This window comes from Amphichorda felina, assembly GCF_050947745.1.
Source record: "Amphichorda felina strain 45539 chromosome Unknown scaffold_5, whole genome shotgun sequence".
Classification (NCBI taxonomy): domain Eukaryota; kingdom Fungi; phylum Ascomycota; class Sordariomycetes; order Hypocreales; family Bionectriaceae; genus Amphichorda; species Amphichorda felina.
The window spans coordinates 2,012,800-2,033,760 of record NW_028145045.1 but is presented as its reverse complement, the minus strand read 5'-3'; the positions used below and the strand labels follow the sequence as shown (position 1 = coordinate 2,033,760).

Here is a 20,961-nt window from a genome sequence, read left to right as displayed (position 1 = left end):
AGGAATTGGCAACTTGTTGTAAAAACACGAAGGGAAAATTAATGGAAGGAACCACGGGCGACTAGACAAAACAGCGACTGGTTTTCATTCGTGGCATATTTCAAGGGTTGGGATGATTCTGATGGTTTCGGCTGGGGAGCTGGTTCATAGACCCAGGGCAGGCGTATGGCGCACACATGCATAACACATTCGGCATATCTAATAGTGATATAATCTAGCGAGAAAACACTGGAATGAAAACAAAACTCTGATTTCTCGCTCAATCGCAGTTTCAACGGGTCGCTTGCATTCCCACCAGGGCGCTGGAGTCCCACGATATAGGGTTTCTTGGGGTCGCAATGGTCGCAATGGTCGCAATCATCCACGTAATTCGAACAAAGAAAAACAGTCGACCCCGATGATCGGCCTAGATGGCCTTGTGGAATGCTGTGATGGGGACCTTCGTAGTATATTATCAGTCAATGGATGCGCGCCTTGATCCCGAAGCCCGGAGTCCGGCTCAGTGGATACCAGGGGCGGCTCCACAGGAGCGGCAGTGCCGTAGTGCTGCAGTGCGTACGGCAGGAGCCGATGGGGGCGAGAGTCTCCACAACACCACCACCATGCGGCCAGTTTCGCGATGCACCAGGTACCCACACGCGTGCAGACGAGGGCAGGAGGCCCTTCTGAATTTTAACAAAATTCATCCGTGAGTCTGGTGACACATCGTGGCGGTGCAAACCCAATAGGCCAATATTAGGCTGTTGGGGCGATGGGGCGATGGGGCTTGGATGCGTTCGGTCAGATGATGATTTGGCGACAAGGGATGCCCGTTGACCGTTAGAAATTGATATCGGTGCAGCTGCAGGTGGGCTATACTTTGCCCACAGAAATATTTCCAACTCAGATTCAGTGAGAGATGCTCGGCCGTCCGCCACCCTTCCTCCATGTTAGTTAGGTGCAAGGATGCTGCTGGTCGTTAGTCATGATTATACTGGTCACTCTCCCGTTGAACGCTTCGTGTGTAACCCATATCGCTAGACCCTCCTTCAAGGCCCACGGGAAGTACTGCGTAGCCTCTTTAGCTGATATAGCATTACCTAGGGGAGGGTGCTATGGAAGCATGCCGGATGTAGTCCAGGTGAGAAGTGTCTCTCCCGGCCAAGCAAAACATGTGCTTTCATACTTACATACTGTGTCAGCGTCACAGCATCGCTTACTACTGGTAGTACCTACTTTGCCACTACTAGGTAGCAGGAGGCCCTCGTAGCGAATCGTGTCAGTCTGTGATCCCTGCATTGTAGCCAAATGCTACTACGGGAACCCCGTTTATCGTAGCGGGCCGTTGGTTACAAGGCCCCAGAATGGCAGGTTGTTGGATTTAGAATGTCGCACGTGGCATGATGGATGGTGGTCATCAACCATCCAGTCCATCCCTCCGCGACTCTGTACCAAATCACTTGCTTGTTCTAGGTCGACGCCGAGGCGATTGCGCCATTGCTCCCTGTGTCCAGGGCAGTTACAGGACCGTGAAACAAATGTCGCTCATGTCACACGGCCATAGAAACCCCCACAAAGGCCTGTCCTTGATAGTACCTGGTAGTTCCAGTCAGCAGAGGTTTCTGATAGCATGTAGTAATCGAATTATCAGATCCAAGCTGTCGCTCGCCCAAAGGACGCGCGCGCAGCAGGGAATAAAAGAGGAGAACTGTCCACCTGACCATGCTTCCTTTATCAGCCGCGAAAAGCCGCAATGGGGGTCGCTGGGAGAAATTCCGCCCACGCAGAGACGAGTTGCAGATAGCATAACGCCGGGCCAGTTTTCCAGAGTAGATATGCTCCGGAACCCAAGCGTCGATCTATGGCCCTGTTCCTGCAGCTTCCCGGTTCCTAGTAACTACGAGGAACCTAGAGTAAATTCTCAGTAGTTGAAAATTGTGAAGCCCATCTCGAGAGCAATATTTCGTCGTCCATCAGTCCGAGCTTCCGAGGTGGCATCTAATGCGGGGAAGGTCATAGACAGATATATTAGTACATGTAGGGAGAGCCAGTGTCGCGCTGGCCGAACCAGGCAGCTCTCGCGATAGTGGAGACGTGAATGGCGCAGGACGGCCCCAGGAGGCTCGGGGTGCTTGTAAGCCTGTAAGGGTCGGCAGAGGCTTGAGTTCTCAGGAGTCAAGAGTCGATCCCAAGATTCTGTGGGGACAGCCCGTGTCTTAGACTCTAAGGTGGGGGTGCGACTGTGTTCTAGAACTTCCATGAAGCTGTGTCGCATTCCATTACCGAATTCCCCGTCACCCCCGAGTTGCTGGGTGGGGTTGTAACTTGTGAGGACAGACGAACGCCATGGTTTGAGACAGTGGAAGGAAGCTTCTCCAACGTCCCCAAATCTGCCACAGGTACGGAGTACTCCGTACACAGGCACGGGCAGATCCGTAAGTTCTAATCTCTTGCTAAGACTCGGGCTCCTTGGGGTCATTATTGCATGAAGCCATGGAGCTGGAGGGTGTTGGCTCACACGTTCTGTCGCATATTATGTACCTAAGCAGTATGCCATGGGGGCTCTTCATCGGTCGGCTAATCACTGGAGAGATGCTAATCGCAACGGCACCTGTCACTTTCCCATCCTATACATGATAATGGTACTCCGTACAGCTTCGCTGTCATCCCATTTCGGGATCCTGGTCGCGGCTGCGAGACCAATGCCCACCATGGCTGCCGTGGCTGATCAGGCCGTTGGGCACCAATGGAACCCACAGGCTCGAGGTTGGGGATTGTCTTTTCCGCGACCAGGTCGTCGTCCAATTGTCCCGGGATTTGTGCCCATCCTGGGCTGTTGGAGGGGCTGTGGTTGGCCCGAGTTTGCGGTTAACTGCATGTCCCCCTGCTGGCCCCCTGTTCAATACCCCGAATATTCGGTATGTGAACGCCGCATGTTGAATTCGTCTCCATCAAGAACCGAGACGTCGCTCAACAAGCGCGCATCCATATTATCGCTGCTGTAAACATGAAAGTCAGGATATGTACTCGGTACGAATAGTACTGGTAGTACGGATTGTCTGACCCTGCAGCAAGCCCCAGAATCCGGGGCAGGCAACTGGCGACGTTCACATGTCTCGGACCATCCGCCACGGCAGGAGCATTGGCAAACGTTGGAGGGGCTGTTATTTTGTGGTGCCTTGAGTCAAAGACTGAGATTTGAGGCCCGAGCAATATCATCCGATCCCGGGTCGCCACCCTCCTCATATCCTTGTGAGCGCCATGTGAGATCAGCTGACGACGAGGCGGTGAGCTCCCTAGGGAGCTGTTGGCACCTGGGTAGGCAGTCTTGATGCTGAGGTACAGGGCCATGTGAACGACCTTGGTTGGAGCGAGGTTGAGAAACCGCGCTGATGAGGGGGCTGGAACGATAGGAGTTTGATACGGTAATATGACCAAAAGATGGAGCTTCGCAAGCTTCGCAAGCCTCGGCCTTAGATCCGACCCCTCCAAGAGTCCAAGGACCAAGCCTCCATCAAGGTGGTGGCAGGGCCTGGAAGGCGGAGTTGCAGGTCCAAAGCGTGCCTGAGCTCCGGTGGGGGCAGTTGGAGCTCTGTCACAAGACCCTGGCAACCTGGCAACCTAGCAAGTGGCAGGTACTATGGAGCCGCCCTGGGCGCGCCTCCGCCGCAGGAGACAGCTCAAGGTGCATAGGTGCTATCGTGGAGAGTGGAGAGAGGTTGAGTCGCTAACATCTGGGCCATGTCTAAGATAAGCTCCGACAAGAGACTTCTCCGCGGGGGAGCAACAGCATATGGGAATAGTCCACAGGACGAGCAAGCCGGTACCTCTACTGGATCGGGGGGTAAAGTGCTAGATTTTCTGGGTTCAGACCCGTGGGATACTACGTATCTCAGGTAGGAATTATAATACCATGTACATGGTAAGTCGTAGTCTAGCCGCGAGCTAAGAGGGGGTGCCTCGTGCTAAAGGGGACCGTGCTTGGGTCGCTCTTCCCGCCAAGGCCGGAGGAGGCTAAGGCACAGACTTCGCATGGCACATGGTTCAGAACTTCAGGTCCCGCCTCGTCCGGGTTGTTCCTTCCCCTTGCCCTCCGTGACTCTCAAACTCCAACCTGACATTTCTCTCCTCCTTCTTTTCTTCGCTTTCTCCACTCGTCTCCCAGTTTTCCATCGTCGCGCTTTTATTATCGAGCCGCTGAAGCTGCTTTCTCGGCCTGCGCCGCACCCCGTTCAATAAGCCCGCTCACTCAACCCGGCAGAGGATTCGAGAAAGCGCCCCTCCCCATCCGATTCGGCGGCCCCGTTTCGGTCCCGTCCCTGTCCCGGCACCTGCATCCAGTCTTTACAGCCCTTCGTCTCGAGCCGCTCAGCCTGCTGGACCCTGGAGCTTTTGGTGGCGACAAATAACCGTGCATCCCTGTCGACTCTTGCGAAAGTCGGAAACTCCATTTCTTTTCACTGGGCCTGACCTCTCGTTTTCAGCTCAATATCAGGTCGCCATAAGCCAGGCTTCCCCTAGCTCAGCATATGATCAGATATTTGATACCTCGATCTCACCAACTCGCATCCGGTCATTCGTTTCTCGACCACTCCGGCGCCTCTATTTGCTGCTTACACGGGGACTCTATGTGACACGATCGGTCACGGACCCGAGACCGATATCAAATCAACATCACTCTCGCTCGTCGCACTCCCCCAGCCACCAATACCGCCTAAGCTTGCCGTCCGCGTGACTGACATTCGGCCCAATAACGGCATCGAACTCGCTCATCTGGACCGCTGGTCAACCATCATATCCCCCGTCTCCTGCACAGCGCGCTATCCCCGAACCAGTCTTCCCTGTCAAATATGCGCTACTCCGTAGTGTAGTCCTTATTCTCCAAGGCCGACAATCTGGACCGATTCGTTCCAACCAGCTATTGGTACGTCAGCCGCAAATCACTCTCAACCGCCGGGGTCCTTATATTTGCCCTCTCTATATTTCACGGTTGTGGTGTTGATTCGCCCGGTCATCATAAAGCTGGCGCTGGACGCCGACGACGCTCTATTGCTGCCGGCAAGTTTTATACTACAGCAACGATGATCCATCTCCCTCGTGTCAGCTAAGACTGCTCTGCCGCACTCAACGAGATCTCGAAAAGGCAGCACCCATACAGTCACCAAATCCTTTCTTTGTCCTTCGTGTCACCTTTTCCACATCAAGGAACATTCGCTGGCCATCACTTGCCTTGTTACCCCACAGGACCTTCATCGATTTTACAAATGGAACCCGAAATTCCCATGATCTTGCCCAAGGGCATCGTTGTCAACACCAAGGAAATATATGATGAGATCGCCAAGCATCCGTCTGTACCGGCCGACCGAGTGTGGGAAATCTGGCGGGGTAAGTCTCCAGACTAATACCTAGCTATCTACTACTCAGCCACTAACATCTTCGGCGTCAGTATACACGACCACGAACAAAAAGCTGCAAGACCCCACCGCTCGCAGACTAGAGAATTTCTGGTGGCATGTCTTGGGCAGTGATCGACTGTTTCTAAGCGGCAAGACATTGGCCACGCTGTACGAGGATATCTCGCTTGGTCCTACCTTTGTTCCTTTAAGGGGACCCCCCAATAGATGGGAAGGTGATGATGTATGTTATGTGGTATCTCACAACTTGATTCTCCGTTTAACAGTGATAGGTCCTTCCATTCATACGGCAAGCCCTTTCTATCCTTGAGGCTGAAAAGAACCGGGAACAGCCTCAAAGTGAAACGGCCCTCAATGGGTCAGGGGTCCAGGGATTAAGAGATCTATCCTCGAGTGCCGCGAAGCCTCCGCCACCACACCCGATTTTGAAGAAGCCTAGAGGACCTTCATCTTCTGGACCACGGCCAACTGCTCGTTTCGTCTCACCCGAAACCTCTGGGGATGAAGATGAAAAGGACAACGAAACGCCGTCATCGGTGAGCACTGTAACGCCGGCATTGGGAATACGGTTACCCGTCACATCACCGACAAAGAAGAAATTGCCTGGAAAGAAGTTTGTGGCATCAATAGGGGCAGCTAAACGAAGGCCTATGCTTCCGAGAAAATCAAGTTCTCAGTCCTCAGCAACTTCAGATAATGGGTCCAAAGAGGGCACCTCGTCATCCAGCTCACGGGGCTCAGCGACGCCCCAACGCCCAGTATCCCCTATTGTGGAAGGTCCACATCCTGGCACACCGGTCAAACTTGAGGCTAGCCCCAAGCTGAGCGCCAATGCAGCCGGTAAACGCCCAGCACTAGCAAGTAGAACTACGGCAGAGACGAAAGACGCCGTGGGAAACAATATCGACCCGGCTGTCCAGCATGAGTCGAGTTCGGATTCTCAACCTCACGTGGGAAAGAAGGCCATGCATCCGGCGCCCTTGGTGGCGAAGCAGAAGCTCGAATCGTTGACAAGGAGGCCGCAGTCCTTGATCAATCTGTCGCGACACGCACAAACCACAACTACATCTTCTCAGTCAGGAAACAGTGATTCAGACAGTGCTCCGTCCACGCGTCCAGGTATCAGGTCTGTTCCCATGGCGCAATCGCGATCCCACAGTGGCTACGTTTATCGTAGAGAATGTGGTACCTCTAGAGGGCTGGATCAGGGTCTCTTTACCGGAGCGACCGCTTCAACAACAAACATCGCTGCCCAGGGAGTGATTATCGACCAGTCTGGTAGCTTCAGCCATCTCCCAAGCTCAAGCTTCTTTGACCACCGGTCGACCGAGTCAGGGTCTGGTACCGAATCACTCTCGTCTTCGTTGCTCGAATCGCGATTTACTCCAACGCAGCCCAGCACTGCACCTGCCGTACCGCTAGGAAGAACCAAGAGCCAACTTACTCTCCTTCTGGAGCGCGAGAATGAAGCCAGAGCTGGGAATAAGTCTCGCTCAAAGAGCTGATGAAGTATATAAACACTAATATCGCCCAAAACCCGTCCTCGTCACACCACTTTCAAGCGTTTCTGTCCCTTTTTTCTTTCTTTGCAACTTCATTCCACAGCACCAGTGCGGAATAGTTCGACTGCATATTTACTCTCGTCACCAATATTCAGGAGTACAGGAAGCATGAGGAAACGGATTTTGTTCTCGATTACGTCCTCCTTGGCCATTGAAATGATGATCACAACATCATTCTCATCGATGACAAACCAGGGAGCTATTTCGTGATTGCATAGGGAAAGCGCACGGAAACGGTTCTTGCATCCAGCGGAGTTGGCACCATGTTCATGGTTCATTAGCATCAGTCGGGCTTCTATGCTCTGACACAGGCCGATGGCATATAGCATAAATCAATTTCAGGTATCTTAGCAGGTTCCACATTTACAAAATTTCGTAAAAAGGCATGATGACTTGAAGCCCACATGGGCTATCATCATGCGATATTGAATGTTCGTTCCAATATATCCACAACTTGATGCAACTCAACTTCGCAGAAACTGCCTACATAGCCCGTATCCAAGCTCGGGCTGTCAATCCCATGACTCGTATAAAACATTAAACCCAACGTTTTTGTCCCCTGATTACCTAGTATTGCTTGGCCAGCAACCAAAGCGCCGGAGATAACACTCGCCGATTGAAAAAAAAAATGGTGGAGAGAACGACGCCGCAAGAATATATACTCCAGTAGTAAAGCATCAGAAGAAAAAGTCCCCAAATACATGTGGCACGTGTTGCACATGAAAAAGACATTGGGGGTATATGTGTGCAAGGAAACAAGCCAGGAGAAGGGATCATGAAAGATGACCCCGGAATGAAAGGGATACCCAGACCCCAAGCCGGTCGGACGACGCATCGAACCCGCAGTGAAAGCTGAGAGAAGCCGATCACTGCACACTAGTCGTTCAAGCCAAACATCCTCCTCAGCGTGCCGAATTTCTTCTTCTTATGGGCATCGGTGGCTTCCGGGGGCGGATACCCAGCAGCAACTGGCTGATGGGAGGTACTGCGACGCTTGAGGAAGCTCGTTTTGGAGGGTGGGGCTGCTCCGGGTCCTGCAGAGGTGGCTGGGCGTTGTATAGGATCATTTGCAATCCCAACGGGTGTGCTTAGATTCTGACCATCGTGCGTGTTGTCGTCATTCCCGTCGGGAAGTGGCCAACTAGGTTCTCTCTTGTGTAGCCGCGGCTTACCACTACTGTTACGACGGAGAACGGAGAGCTCCTCGCTGCTACGCTCAAGCTTGGTATCGCGGCGTGCCGCGCTCTCACTCATTTCTCGGGAAACCCTCCCCGAGTTGTCCTTCTTGCGCCGGAGGATGGTCGACATGAAGCTACCACGGCGCTGGTGGCGGGGTGGTCGATCACCAACACCTTCGGTTTCAAGGTGACCAGGGGCCGCTGGTGAAGCGAGACTGCCGCGACCGGATCGGCTACGCCGAAGTGTGCCGCCAACGTGGCCGTTTGTTCCATTGCCCATCGAGCTGCGCTTGGGCTGACCGACGTCGTCATCACTGAAAAGAATCTCAGGAGAGCGTTCCCCTGGCCTACCCCTTGAAACACCTCGCTGATGGGCTCGCATGGGGCTGTTGTCTTCGTCACTGGAGTCGTCAAATCGGCTGCTAAAGAACATGCGGCCGCCATCGTCCTCGTCACTTGAGTCCTCGAAGCGGCTGATCTTCCCCTTCTTGACCTTCTTCCCCGGCGAACGCCCAAAGACGGACATTCCGCGCTTCGAGGGTTGTTCGCGTTGACCCAGCCCCGTTCGCATTGAATGCCGCATGGTAGTTGGCATACCCCTGCCCATAGAATGTTGCGGTGCAACACTAGAACCCCGGAATGTAGATGCTGGAGGAGACAGGGAGCGGAGGCTAAAGCGCCCACTACCTTTGGAGCCCGGTGAATGCGGGCCCTGGGAGAGTGGCCTCATCGAGCTTCTGAAGCCGAAGCCTTGGCCACCCGCCCGGTTGCGCTTGAAGCTGCTCTCGCTGTCAGCCGAACTTTGTCTTCTCAAAGTCGGCCTTAAGCTTAAACTTGGTAGACCACCGGAAGAGACTGGGCGTGGTTCAGAGGACAGAGTTCTTCTGGCGCTCCCCTGCCTTTCAATCGTTGCTGGTGGGTGGCATGAAACGGGCCTTGCGGCAGCGGTCCCAGAAGGAACCGGACCCCGTGCACCACCCGATACTCCTTTACCTCGTAGAGTTTTCCGTTTGCTATCGCCAGGCTGTTGACTGTCAACCACCTTGGCCTGTTTCGGCTGCTCACCACGCACAAAGTCCCTAAGCGGTGGCGCTACAGCTGGTGTAGGGTGCGGTGAAGACATCCTGGCCGGTTGCACTATATCCTCATGCGGCCCGTTGGTCCAGCTCGACCCTGGCGGGATCTGATAGACCCGATCAAGCTGAGCATTCCCAGAAGTGCTGATACTCGAGATCGGTCTGTCTGTGGATGCCCTCTTCTTGGCCTGTTTCTTCGGCTTCTTGACACTCTCTTCATCTGCGTCTTCGCCAGCCTCCTCCAAAGCTTCTTTCTCTAATTGGCGGCGCTTTTCGATAGACAAGCTCCTCCAGTAAGTTTTGGCATTTTCCCATTCATCTTGAGTTTGGGGGGGTTCTTGCAATTCCTCATCTTTTCCCGACACTGTTGAGGCCAAGGATGCTGCCTTTTCCTGAAGATGTCTTTTCGCCTTTTCGTGCAGCTTGGAGATCTTCGAATCGCCCGGCGTAGTTAGGACGGCATCCAGAGACATGAAGCCACCTTCTGCATCGGACATGTCTTCGTAGGCGTCACTGTAGATGCTGCTCTGATCGGTACCCTCTTCTGGGATATCTGCCATCGAAGGGCTCGTCGCAGCCGACGAAATGGCAGCCTCCGATGGCGAGGCAACCAGAGGGGGATCAGTTCCGTCCGAAGTCGCAGTCTGGGGAATTGACTGGATTGCTGGCTCTGGGCGGCTAGATATGGCCGGCTCTTCGCTGGGAGAGCCCCTGGGAAAGCCGCCGGGAATATCGAAGTACTCGCTCGCCGGAGAAGGTTGGTTCTTTTCCTGAGGAAGGGGAGTAGGATTGGATATTGAAATAGACGGTATAGTCTCGTCTTGTTTCGCGTTGTCTAGGTCGCCACCCTCCGGCTTGTGAGCGATATGGTCGGCATTGGGTAGGTCGTGCTGCCGAGTCTCGCCCTCGTCGGACCTTGCAACGTTCACAGCCTTTTGCTCGTGGACGGGACCCTGTTTCTCCAGCTCTTCAGATTCCTCCCGGTGATTTTGAGCTTCCTCGGCAACAACGGCAGAGCTGGGCTCAGGAGTCTCGGATAGTTCATGAATATCTGAATGGTCCATATCGTCGTCAGTGCTAAATATGCTGCTGCTATCGTACCCGGTGCCCTCAATGGACGTTACGACGGGTGGCAGAGGCTCCCGCATCCGCGAGATGTTCGCTTCGTTTCTAGAAGACGACTCCTGTGACAGAAAAGAACCAATGGCGGAGTCGGTGGACGGGCCTCCCAAACCGGTATCGTTGGAATCGTCGCGTGTCAGTGCGGACGACACCGAGGTGGGAGACCAAGGGCGCTCGGAGGGACGGACAAGGGGCCGCTCACTGTCGGGTTCTCTGGGTTTCTTCTCTCGAACGCTTCCAAATAAGGGCAGCGCGGGCCTCGGCGTCATGGTTTCGGCATCCTCTAAGCTCGGTGTGTCTTTTCTGTTCCTCCCAAGGATGCTGTGCCATGCCTTCTTCGACGCTTGGGGGCTAGGCACGATGGGTGGCTCTGTCTCGGGCGATTCGGCAGACTCTCCGACAATAACGTTGCTTTCGTCGTTGAAGCTGACCCGGACACTCCTCCTTCGACTGGGCTCATCTTGAGCGATAAAACTAGCTCCCCGCCCCGAAGCCTCCGAACCGTCATCAGACGGCGAGGCGCCTCTCACACCGCTTGAATGCTTCAGTGCTGATTTCCGTGGAGAAAGAGAACGAGGCGGTGGCTCGTGCCTAACTAGGAGCTGGTCAGTCTTTGGTGCAAAGTGCGCCGATCGCACCGGGCTCTCTGAGTGAACACGAGCTCTTCGGGCGCCACCACTCTGGGCAGCTGCTTCAGGGGTTAGAAAAGCTGAGTTCTCTTCAGCCAAGGCCTTGGGCTCTGTATCATGTTGTTCCAGGCACAATGGCTTTTCGTCGATATCATCAGCGGCCGCTTGGGAAGCGCGGACGGGAAGCGCATCGATGGCTCCATGCTGCCGGACTGGCTCGTGTTCTTCAGCATCAGTGTCGTCTTCCCTCTCTGACTCCTCAAGAACCGAATGTACCCCTTTACTGAATGTTGGGGCATGGTTCGAATTCGAGGGAGGCATCACGGTAGCACCGTCGACGACCCTCATATCACGCTTGTTCGACTCCTCCAAGCTTGGCTCTGGTTCCACAAATGACCGATCTGGTGTCTCAGGCGCCCGCTCAGGTTTTGGCTGGGACGCAGGCCGGGGCCCCTCCTGGCGATATTCGGAGGCCGGTGCTAGTGCCGGTCGGGGAGGTTCTTCAGCCGACTGCTTCGAAGGCGGCAGAGACTTCTCGACAGCAGCAGCGGCCTGGGTTCTTCCGGCAGTGCCTTTGGGGAGATGAGATCGATCCTTGGGCACTGCTGATATCTTCTTCTTAACAGGTTTCTCAGAGGTATCCCGCACGTTTTGCGACCGCGCCAGCAGGTCACTTTTGGGCACCATTCTCCTAGAATTTGCATCGTAGACCATGACTTGCTCGTGCGCAGTCGGGGGGCCGGGTGATTCCATGCTCCCTCTCGGATAAGAGAAATTTATCGAGGGACTAACACTGCCTGAACGTACATCACCGCTAGAGTACGAGGACTGCAGCACAGCATCCGATGTCCGGGCACTGGCGTCATCCCGCGCGGCGGCTCCGCCAAACCAGGCACCCTGCTTCCCGTCCTTGAGCTTCTGGCTCGCGGTACGGAACTGCTGTGTCTGTGGGCCTATCGCTCCAGCGTTGTGAGAGCTTGACGGTCGCTGCGGCCGGGTCTGGGGGCTTGCGGGCAGGCTAGGGACCGGTGGGACATTGGTTCGTCGGGGCGGCGGGCTTCGGCCGGGAGAAGGAGATCGGAGTGTCCGCTCGCTCAGCGACCCAGTGCTAGGTGTCCTCCGCAGCTCCCGGTAGCCCTGGCCTCGCCCACGACCACCCGTGGAGGAGACGGATGCGCTCCTCCTCAGGGAGCGCTTAGATTGGACGGCGGCAACATTTGTGGGAGTCGTCGGGCGAGCTTTGAGGGCGGCGGCGGCGGCGGCGGAGGAGAGCGATATGGAGGGCTCGCGGCGCATAAAGGCCGAGGCGGCGGCGGTCGCGGCATTGGGGTTGGCCGTCTCTCTGGTCAAGGGCTGCTCAAAGTTCATGTCAGCGAGCCGCGCAGGCGAGGGGAGCTGGAGTTGATGCGGTGCAGCAGAGTTGGGAAGGGCGCCAGAACAAGTGCTTCTTTCAAGCGACCTGGAATGGTCACGGCCCATGTCATCGCTGCCTGCGTCATCACGAGCGTCGGAACATTCCCAGGACGGCGAGCTGATGGCGCAAACCCTATTTTATACCCGCCCCGTATAATAAGGACAGCTTGGAGGATGGATTGGAGATGGCTTGGGCCAGACGTACCTGTGGCGGCGGGCGCCGCCTTCGTGAACTGCCAAACATACCGAGCACAACGGGTAGCGCTGGGCCGCCGGGTGTCAGCAGGTGCTACGCATGAGATGGAAACACAGAGTTTGGTAGCGTGTAGGAGTGTAATATGTGTGGCTCAGTTCGCGTCCTGAAACGCGAGAAAGAAACGAATATGAAAAGGGATGAGGAAGCGCTGCAAAGATGGAAAATATCGATCAGAGGGACAATTGGCGGATGAGCAGAAGAATGGACGGGCAATGGGATCGAGGTGAGCAGGGCTGTACGGCTGCCAAGGACCAGAGTGCAACGAGGGGGGCCTGCTGTGGGCAAACGGGCAAATGGCCATATGGCCAGCTCTCAATCTGGAGCACAGGGCGTCAGGCCCAGCCAAGCCAGTGGGCCACAAGCCTGGAGCAACCTACTGTGACTCGTCACTGTGAGCCTCTGTCCATGTCGCATGACGAAACACCTGTGGGCGGGACGGGAGGAGCCCGATCCAACACAGCCTACTAACCCCACTGCGGTTAGCGTCCCACGTCTCCTGCGAGGGCTGCGAGCCTGCGACTGATGTAAATCATGTCCAGACACTTGTCAAATCCCATCCGCCGCAACACCAACATGTGAATATGTCCAATTACATCCGGCGATGATTCAAACGTCACATCATTTCGAAACTTAGTCCCATAGACAGAAACTAATGGCATTTCATCGTTGTGAATCTCGTCGGGAAACAAGGAAGAAGCTGTGGCTCTGATCCAACCATTTGATCCGGATCGCGGGAGGGGTTTATACACCATCAAACTCTATAAAAAAGCTCAATTACCAACTTCGACCCAAAATATCAGGGTTCACTATTGGTTACGGGTTCAGGGGCTCTACACAAGCGGCAGAATCCTTAAGGATATAGTAGGCTACCTAGGTACTCAAAGCTTCTCAACCCTCCAAGTGCATATATATACTTACATCTGTTATACAAACTTACAAGTTGCTCTTCTACTCTAGTTTAAGAAAAAATTGAATCGAATTGATGTGGCCTTCCTATCCATGTGGCTCTACCTCGAGCCACTACTTCCTACTCACATCATTATTTCCCGTCGTAGGCCTAGAAATATGTATACCTATAGATCTCTTCTGCGTCTAGGAACCAAAATAGGTACCTCCCAAACGATTTACTAATCCTCAATCATCGGGAGAGTGTGTATAATGAGCGATAAAGGTTACACTCCCAGAGTAGCCATCTGGTGCCGCTAAATGGCCCGGTCCGCCACTTGCAGAATCACATTGAGCCCTAGTAATAACCGTGGCACCACATCTACTATCCTAGGTTGCTAACACGCCGTCAATTTTGAGTACTCGAGATTGGTGTTATGACATTCACTAGGTACGTACATTATACTAGTTACTATGTACTTGTAATGCATGGATAGATCGTCTTGGCGACATACCTCGATTCCTGGACTTCGTCCAGTTCCTCCACCGCTAGCCACTGTAGCTGGCACTGTACCAGTCCTGACAGCTAAGCCACGTTTCAAAGTTACCATACTCCCAATCGCGCCGAAGGGCATTAATCCAACAGTCCCTCTGAGCATCATACGATAATAGCGGAGAGGGGGGGAAACAGTCATGAGTCTCTATCACTGTATATTCCTGAGTCGAGTAGTGTGACATGCCCCGCACAGGGAAGAACTCTATCAACACGCTACTAGGTATGTAGTAGCCGCTGAGCCAGGCATGATACCAATAATTGTCTCCCTAGGCTCAATGCCCAAACAAGATGAATTTTATGGATCATGCAAATTAGCCCGCCGGCTCGTTATGCTCGAAAGACTGTCCCCTCTCCTTCTCCTCCTCTTCATTGGGTTGCCTCCCCACCGAGACAACCCTGCGTCGTTGAAAACCCCAGGTCATGCGGGTGCGTGTAAAACACATACCGACAGACATGGCCTAGGTATCTTGTGGCAAACCCTGAGATGGTCGTGTTCCGCCACCTCCTTCGTCGACTGCACCCCCCGAGGGTGGCCGCGGGCTGGGGCTCGCGGGTCCTCTGTCGTCTTTGGTAGCATAGTCTTCCACATAATCATCCTCGGATTGTGTGGAATGACCATGGCTTTGTTCCACTGGGGAGGTGTCTTGTCCATCAACCTGTTCGTCAAGTTGGTGGTTTCCAGAGCTTTGTCCCTTGCCCGCTGTCGTCTTACCACCTTTCTTGGCCTTTCTACCCTTGGCCTTGGCCTTCTCCAAAAGTCGTTTTCGATCAGCTTCCTGTTGTCGAGCTCGGCGGTCCTTAAGTTCATATTGTCGAATCAGGGCTCTTGGTTTTTGGCCGAAGATACCTTCGTACTCGCAAAATTCGCAAATCCAGACCTCCTCCTTCTTTGGGGGATTCTGGCGATTGTTCTCTTCTTGCATTTGCTGACGATCGCGAGCTGCCTCGTCAAGCTCCTTTTCCAGACGACGACGGGCTTTCCTTCGCGAACCGCGTCCTGGTACCTTTCCTAACGTGTCTTGCGGTGGTGGAGGAGGATTTCCAGGAGGGACTCCTACTGAATGTGCCGCCCCCATGTTGCTTCTTGTAGTGTGACCTGAGATTTATGAGAACGAGTTGATTATAAATTATTCATGGAACTTACCAGGCCACTGAAGCGTGCCGGGCACTTGTGAGTCGCAAGTGAAGGTAAATTGAGTTGATGCCGGCATGGGCTTGGTTACCGAGCTATGTTGTTGTAGAAGACTGACATTCTCCTGGCCTTGAGGTGGGTGTTTTCCGGCATTTGCAATGGCATTTGAAATGATGCCCGTTCCGGTTCCTTCGTAACCTGTAAACGAAGTAAAAAATGATGTTAGTATATGATGATAAAGAATGACCGCAGTCTCTGAAAGGAGCGCCAGAGGAGTGGGATTGTCGCAAAATGATATCACGGCTCGAAAGCAGGCGACCTATAGGCGTGCAACTTGAGGGGCCGCAATGGCTCATGACCCGAAGTCGGGTCGCAAATTCACAAGGACAGTGAGGAAGGCCACTGAGGAAATACTCGATGGCCTCGCTAGTGTCCAATGATCATGCTCGGGAACGGAAGAAGGTGGCTCAGGAGGAAGAGTAAAGGGGCAAGTGTCGCCGCCGGGGAATGAGGTCCTCCGTCTAGAAAAGACTGCTAGGAGCTCAGAGAAAGAGTGCTCCGGGTGTTTAAAGCGAAGTAAAAAAGAAATCCCAACATACCTGGAGAGGGCCAATGTGGTGAATTGCCCTTGGCCGGCCTGCCTATCCACGTATTGTTGCCATCTGATAAGGCACGAAGCGGGCTCCGGCCATTTCTAGATCGTCCAAGTCGCCCTCTTCCGGAACCAGATATGCCGTTGTTATTCGATGCAAGAGACCCTGGGCCGGCATAGCCCGCTCCATTGTGGTAAGGCCTCTCGCCATTAAGATCCCCCATTGAATGAACACTACCTTGGACCAGGTGCGAGTTCATGTCGGTGTTTAGAGCATGTGCACTATTGAGTGCTGAGTCTCCCGCAGACGGTATCTTCCGTTTCTTCTTATTACTCATGTTCTCGAAAGACTCATACCCGTCGACCGACGAGGCGGCTGATGGAGGTGGCTGGAAATTTGTCTGTCGAGACTCGGGCCTTGCCGAGCGGCCTCCGGCTCGATGAAAAATCTCAGGCGAAGATCTCGAGACGGGAGCGCTTCGAGAAGATGGGTCTATCTCTAATCCCAGCGCGCCGCCAACCCCATTACGGCGGGGTGTGTAGTTTCGAGGCGGGTCATTGCGACGGCTTAGTTCTGATGGGCTCGTCGGTCCGGTCCCCGGAGGACTTGCATCGTCCTTAACAGTGTATGGCGGGTACTGGAAGAGCGGAACAGAGTTGAGAGTGGAGGGCGGGTACTTGATCGAGTTGGCAACCTCGGGGGAGAGCCTCTCTCGAAGACGTCTTTTCGGTAACGGCCTGATCGGCCGATCGGGAAACAAGGAAGAAACCGTATCTGGAGACATTGTCGGGCTATGATCTACTCGACGAGGCCAGTTCCGTTTTGTCAGCCAGTAGATCGCAAAGAAGACGGCAAGTAAGCTTGGGGTGTTCATGTTTCCGGTCGACATGTGTGAGGGGTTCAAATTCCTGACCCAAGACCACACAGCCCGGAGACTTCCCATGGTCTTAGTCCCAAAGGCCAAGCGAGACGAGGAAGGGGCTTTGGGGCCAGCTATGCAGAAGGACTCCTGGCAGGTGAGTGAGCAGGGGAAGATGGAAAGGCATACCCATCACACATTGTACATGCACTCCGTGACCAACACTCTCGACAAGAGGAAGAACAAAAGTGCAGCGAAAGGCGGCTTTCCCAGCAAAAACGGCAGCCAGGCAGCAAAGCTGGTAGGCAGAGAGCCAAAGAAGTATGCAGGTAAACGCAGTTCACGCTGTATGCGGTTTTCGCGGCGTTCGTTGGGGGTCGAGGAGGGAACTAGGGGACGTCCGTTTGGTCGGGCTCGAATGCTTTCTACCCGTGGATCAGCAAACATCCATCGACACGTCATCCCGGCAGCGGTGGGTGTGGATATGGCCCAAGGGAGCAGCCGCACAGTCTGAAAAGAGATGGCAGAGCAGCCTTCCCGGCGCCCAAGGCGACCGCAGCAGACCCAAGTGCCCGTCCGTCCGGGGGGGGCCAAGTACCTACGAGTATAGTGGAAGACCAGCAAGCAGGTGAGGGACACCTCGGCCCGGTCGTGGGAGATCAAATGCGCATGCAACGCCTCGGGAACCGTCGATTGAACAGGAGTGGCTTGACGCTGTAAACAAGAAGACAATGTCTAACGCAGCAAAATGAACAGCAAAGCCAGACGACGTCGTTTAGTCGTGGCTGGGGCGACGAGGGGGGACCGATGATTGCAAATGGCATTTGATAGTGGATAGGTGGACGACTGTGTGCTCCTTAGGGGCATGAAACGCCTTAGTCAGCAGGCCACTGGCAGGTGCGAGTGCCTGAATGGCTTGGCATGGAACGTTGAGCTGGATTGAGACTACAGATACTATTATTACTAGGTAACCTAAATCCAACTCTTTAAAGAGCATCTAGTTAGAAACTACGTAACGTAGGTACCGTCTGCCCAGATGAACTGCATGTGGTTATGCTAGCGTTGGTACGAATCGAGCTCTCCTGTGCGTCTACGGAGTGCTAGTAGTAGTTGAGAAGGCCGGTGTTTGGAAGGAGGCAGGAGTCGGTACCGAACTCCGGTCACCACCCATCAATGCGGGTACAGACAGCTACATCATCGAAATTACACCCCGGACGGTGCGAATACGTTCTCTGAGTTATTATACGGAGTACGGATATTCGTACCTCGATCGAGAAACACGGCAATTAGAAGAGGGCGCTGCGGCGCAAGCAGGGATGGGGACGGACAGCCACGACATTACATAGTAGCACCGACGGTGTTGCTAGAGCGGAGGAATTGACTCGGGGTTGACCGAGATCGAGCGAGGTCGAGCGAGGTTGAGCCCCGCACCGCAATCCCACCAGAGATGGAATTGTGAGCGTCTGCGCCTTGGTTGAGGCGGGTGCGGATGTGTATATGTGCGCCATTGTGCGGATTTTTGCCGGGCGGCGGGCAAGGCCATGTGGAGTCATGTCCGTTCTAGTCGTAGCGCCGGTCCTCTCCACTAAGCTCCAAATCCAGCAGCGCGCGCGGGCACCCGGGCACTGGCAGTGGAGAGTGGCAGAGTGGCAGAGTGGCAGCACAACCTTGGAAAGAATGGAGGTCCGTCCTCGTCCAGCCCTCGCTTCTTCGCCAGCCATACTTCGTCAGTAGCACCACCCATACCAGTGCCCTCCTCTTTCCTCCACCACGGACCGCCCACCCCATCTGCCTCTCCTTTCTACCTACTCCGACGGCCCTCTCTTTTGTTGCCCCAGCGCGCTGCTTTCCACCTTAACTTTCTCCCCGTGCCATGAGCGCGTCTGCCCATCGCCTCTTCGCCTCCAGCATGAGAATTCGCCCATCTCGTCCTCGAAGTGGCTGCTTTTCACACACGACACCGACCCGCTCCCAATAGTTTCATAGAACGGCTCAGCATCCCCCTCGACTACTATCACCCTCGCCGCGCGCATCATTGGCGACCACAGGAGCGCTACCGTCCCTCGGTCGCTCAATTCCCGTCCCCTACGACCCTCACGGGGTCCCGGGACCACTCCACGCGCCCCCCTCGCACCTCTACTCCCGACGATTCGAAGCGCGACCCTCCCACCGCCTCCCTCCATACCAATCCCTTTCCCGCCTAGATTCAATGGCTCCTCCATCCCCCCGTCGATCGTCGAGAGCTCGCCCGACCAATTCTCAGTCCCACCAGTCGTCCACCTCCTCAGCCACCTCCGTTCGCGTCGACCGCAACTCCCGCACCCTCAATAAAACCTCGTCGGGAAAGTCCACTCCCAGCGCCTCTCTCTCCTCAGAACCCATGGAGGATTTTGACGACACACTCCTCGGCCGCAGGCGGAAGCGCGGCCAGGAAGACGAGCAAGACAAGCCCTCGCGCCACGACCCTTCAGACATGGCTAATGCCAGCGACGACCTTCAAGACGAAGAGGACGAGGCAGTTCGGTGTCTCTGTGGCTCCGAAGACTACCCTGGCCGCCCGCCAGTCGAGGATGCCGACGCCGACTTCTTCGCCTCTGTCGAACTCACCGATGATGTTACAGGCTTCTACGTTCAATGCGACATCTGCAAGGTCTGGCAGCACGGCGCTTGCGTCGGCATCTTCAGTGCCGAGAGTTCTCCGGATGAGTACTTCTGCGAACTATGCCGCAAAGACCTGCACAAAATCCATCTTGCCAGCAATGGGTGAGTCTTTTCTCGGTCTCGTGGCCTTTAGGCCACTAGGAGACTTGGTGGCACAGCCTGCGGTGATGCTAATTCATTCTGTGCCTAGGCAAAAATATTCCAAGTATCTTCCTCTGCATCGACAATCACGCGCCAACTCGCGAGCGACGTCTATCTCTAAAGAGCGAGGCCAATCACCAAAGAAGGGAGACTCGAAAAACCTGCGTCCCACCTCGTCTTCGAATGGTTCCAAACGGAGGTCCACAATGAACAGCCGCGATGCGGCCTACGACGATGAGCAATTGCGCCGGGCAATTGAAGCTAGCAAGGAGGAGACGGCACAGGATGGCACAGAGGGGTCTATCATAAGACGAACAAAGCGGGGTCGCAGCGACAGCGAAGAGTAGGTTCAAGTGGTTCCCCATGCATCTCTGGATCGTGTCTGACCTCGCCCTAGCAATGTCCCGAGCGTCAAGAGGCAACGGACTAACTCCCAGTCCCAAACACCACCCGCCGAACAAGGCGACGTGCCCAGTCTAGAGCAGTCGGAAGATGAGGGGCAAGCACGGAACGGATCCAAGAAGGCTCGAAATGGCAGGAGCCAGCGGGAGAGGTCAGAAAAAGAGGACAAAGAACGCCAACGCCAAGATGCTGTAAACAAACGCAAAGGCCGTGCGGAACGGCGGCGAGGAGAAGGTATGTGAGATGCAAAACAAATTGAAGTTTGTTGTGTGCGCCGCTGACAGTGTCTGCACCAGACTCAGATCCGTCAGAGGAACTCCCGGCCGCGTCGAACAAGGCTGCAGCGAAGAAGAGCGAAGAGCCCGCGAACAGCTCCGAAACCCCAGCTGCTGCCCCGCAGCCCGCGCCAGACACACCGCCAACAACACAAACCGCCGTCGCAAGCTCTCACAAGAAAGGAGCAAGAAGCCACCACAAAAAAGGAAAGGGCAAGAATCAGTACACAAAGGACCGCGACGCCGAACGGGAAGATTCCCCCGCACGATCCATGTCTCGCGATATTCAGAGGAATGCGGACGAGCCGAGCCACACGAGAGCCACCGGCGGCGACCACAAGCACTCTAAGAGCAAGTCGGCCATGGCACACAAGATGAGCATGCTAGATATGAAGCGCCGCGTAGGGGCCATCATGGATTTTATATCTCGTACCCAGGTCGACCTTGCTGCGGAGGGTAGTATCAGCTCCAACAGCAACTCGAGCAGCGGTGAGGCCTCCCCGAACAAGACGCCGTCAGCACAGCTCAACGGCGAGGCGGAAATGGCGGCGGCGGAGGGAGAGGGCCGGAATGGCCTTGTCCCGGCCGAGAAGGACTTCAAGGATCTGAACTGCATGGAAATGATGGATGTTCTGACGCGCGATATGGTCAAGTGGCAGAACCAGTATACTTGAGGGACAGCATAGCGGGCACAAGTGCCGACAAGGGACAGGAATGCATATGGGCGAAATAGGTGTACCATACAGACACATAGCTCTGGATCAGGCGTTGGAGAGGAAAGGAACATGGACATGGCGTCTTGGGCCTCCGCGAGTCGGGAGGATCAAC

The 20,961-nt window shown here is 54.9% G+C and overlaps 2 protein-coding genes across 2 annotated transcripts; one reads left to right on the top strand and one right to left on the bottom strand.

The window, feature by feature from the left end:
* Positions 1 to 7,831: 7,831 nt before the first annotated feature.
* Positions 7,832 to 12,328, bottom strand: ACO1O0_005485 (uncharacterized protein; the record flags this gene model as incomplete). The annotated part of the gene is made up of 1 exon (XM_083194906.1): positions 7,832 to 12,328. One exon carries the CDS (start codon positions 12,326 to 12,328, stop codon positions 7,832 to 7,834), a length of 4,497 nt encoding a protein of 1,498 aa, XP_083049819.1.
* A 6,535-nt stretch (positions 12,329 to 18,863) lies between these two features.
* CTI6 (uncharacterized protein) lies at positions 18,864 to 20,807 on the top strand (the record flags this gene model as incomplete). Its single annotated transcript, XM_083194905.1, has 4 exons — positions 18,864 to 19,417; positions 19,506 to 19,799; positions 19,854 to 20,092; positions 20,155 to 20,807. The coding sequence occupies 4 exons, from the start codon at positions 18,864 to 18,866 to the stop codon at positions 20,805 to 20,807; spliced, it is 1,740 nt and encodes a 579-aa protein (XP_083049818.1).
* Positions 20,808 to 20,961: the final 154 nt, after the last annotated feature.